This window comes from Corvus brachyrhynchos, unplaced genomic scaffold (genome assembly GCF_000691975.1).
Source record: "Corvus brachyrhynchos isolate BGI_N302 unplaced genomic scaffold, ASM69197v1 scaffold115, whole genome shotgun sequence".
In the NCBI taxonomy this organism is placed as follows: Eukaryota; Metazoa; Chordata; class Aves; order Passeriformes; family Corvidae; genus Corvus; species Corvus brachyrhynchos.
Window position 1 is genome coordinate 24,316,532 of NW_008239553.1, and position 2,091 is coordinate 24,318,622.

The following is a 2,091-nucleotide window of genomic DNA, read 5'->3' on the forward strand; positions in this document are numbered from 1 at the left end:
TTTTTTTTTGGTTGGTTGGTTGGTTTTTTTCCCTGACTGCGCTTTCTAAGTTCAGATGTCTCGCTTTCGGGATTTTGTAAACCCGCGGTTCGCCCCGCTTTGCTTCCGTGACGGCTGCGCGGCGTTCTGCCACCGCGACTGTCGGTGGGATTCCCGTGCGCTCCGGCTGCTGAGGCAAATGGGGGGATCCCGCCTTAATATCCGATTTCGTGTTTCTCGTTCAGTGATCCCAGTGACAGAATGACACAGTTTTTGTAAGCCTGTGACTGCATCAGAAGCTCTTCCACTTTTGATTTGTTTAAACCAGCCATGTTTGCCAAGTGTTTAAGGTTGGGCTGGGAAAGATAGTGCTGTGCATTGCTCAAGGGTGTAGGAGAGGCCAGGCAGGTGAGTAATTGCTGTGATCTCATCTCGCTAATGTAAAGGGACATAGGATTTCCCCGGCGCTGTGAGAACGCACGACTTATTTTTTCTTCTTCTTCTATTTTCCCCTTTAAATAGCTAGCTAACATTTGCATAACACTGTTAACAGGCAAATTACTCAAAACAACCTCGGTTCGTGCATATAAGCCGAGAATTCATTACACTGGGAGGAAAACAAAACCCCCCAAGCTTGCATTCTCCCGCCCGCCATCCCCGAAGTTGCCCGGTCTCCGCCCGGCCCCGCGGCCACGCCGGTGCCCATGGTGGCCAGGAGGGGCTCTGCAGAACCCGTTTTTGCTCTCATTGCAGTCGGCAGCTGTTTTTGCAAACATCGACATCGCTGCCCGCGTCCAAAGAATAATAAACTGTCCCCACGGGAACGCGGTTCGGCCAGGACCCGGCGCGGTGCGCTGCGGGCGGCCACGGGCATCGCGTCACTGGCGCGCAGCCGGGCGCACGGGCTGTGTTGGATGGATTTCTTTCTTTCAGTACCTCTTCCTGATTCCTTTGTTGCTAGAAACGCCGAAACCCCCGTCCATTACAGGTTTCCCTCTGTGCTTTAAAAGGACTTAGTGTTTCTATGGCGAGGTGCCACGGCTCCCTTACACAGGCACGCTCAGCAGCCATGCAGCACCGAACGGGAAAAATACCTTCTATTCGGTTAATAACGTTTTGTAACTCACACGACAAAAAAACCCCTTCCTTTAAATATTTCATTTCATATCACCAATACGTCTCATTTCCATTTTTAGTTGTCTAAAGCATTTTATATGTGTCTGGTTCTAATCTATAAAGCTGGCAAATGAGTTTGATTATGTATGTGAGTGGAATTATTTTATAGGGAAGGCTTAATGAAATGCACACGTTGAAGTTAGAGAAATGGTAGGACCAGATAAAATACAGTTAGAAAATCAATTGTGAAAAAGTGACTGTTTTTCAGGGGAAGCTTATAGAAGCAGTAAGTAGCAATACAAAAGTCTTTGAATTGTGCGAGTCTCCTGTATGCAAATTGGCTGAAGAAGATGCGCTAAAGGGGAGTGGATTTCACACTTAGAAATTTCACACCTAAATTGTGGACATTACAGAAGCTTCACAGAAGTATGGCAGATGAAAGATGGTCAAAGTAAAAGTCTTTGCTTCCAGCCACAGTGATTTAGTGATGGCTGCAGGATTTCTACATTAGTATGCCTTTACTTGACTAAACAAGCATGTGTTCCCTCTGATTCATACTGGAATGTCAGCTCCTTTCCTATCCTTTTACTGCCCCATGTTGATCTTCGTATGAGGATCAGAACTGGGCTGTGGTAAAAGGTCAGCTTCTGCTTAAAAAACTCGGGTTGAGAGAGCTGAAGCTTTCCCTTCATCCCGCGTGTCTGGGAATACAGAACTGCAGCATATCCTGACTGTATTTCAGTCCCCGGGTTATACAAACCCAACACATGACAAGGCACTCCATGTGCTTGAACTGCCCCTCACCCCGGATCCTCGCTCCTCTGAATCCTCCTGCAAGAAAACCCTTTTTTGGTAAACTCACCTCACAGGAACAGACTTCTTGGCTCACAAGAAAAGTCTTTATAGTGGGTGTAAATAATAATCACCTTAGATATAATCTAGCCTCAGAAAAAACATTTACAGGTGCTGTCAACTCCCTTTATAGAATAGAAAAGG

General features: G+C 46.7%; 1 protein-coding gene across 1 annotated transcript in view; it reads right to left on the reverse strand.

The window, feature by feature from the left end:
* IRF2BPL (interferon regulatory factor 2 binding protein like) overlaps window positions 1-853 on the reverse strand; it is a 7,064-nt gene extending 6,211 nt beyond the window's left edge. The window contains exon 1 of the mRNA XM_008639790.2: window positions 647-853. Within this exon, the coding sequence (XP_008638012.2) occupies window positions 647-853 (207 nt within the window). The remainder of the gene's footprint in view (window positions 1-646) is intronic.
* Between the last annotated feature and the right edge of the window lie 1,238 nt (window positions 854-2,091).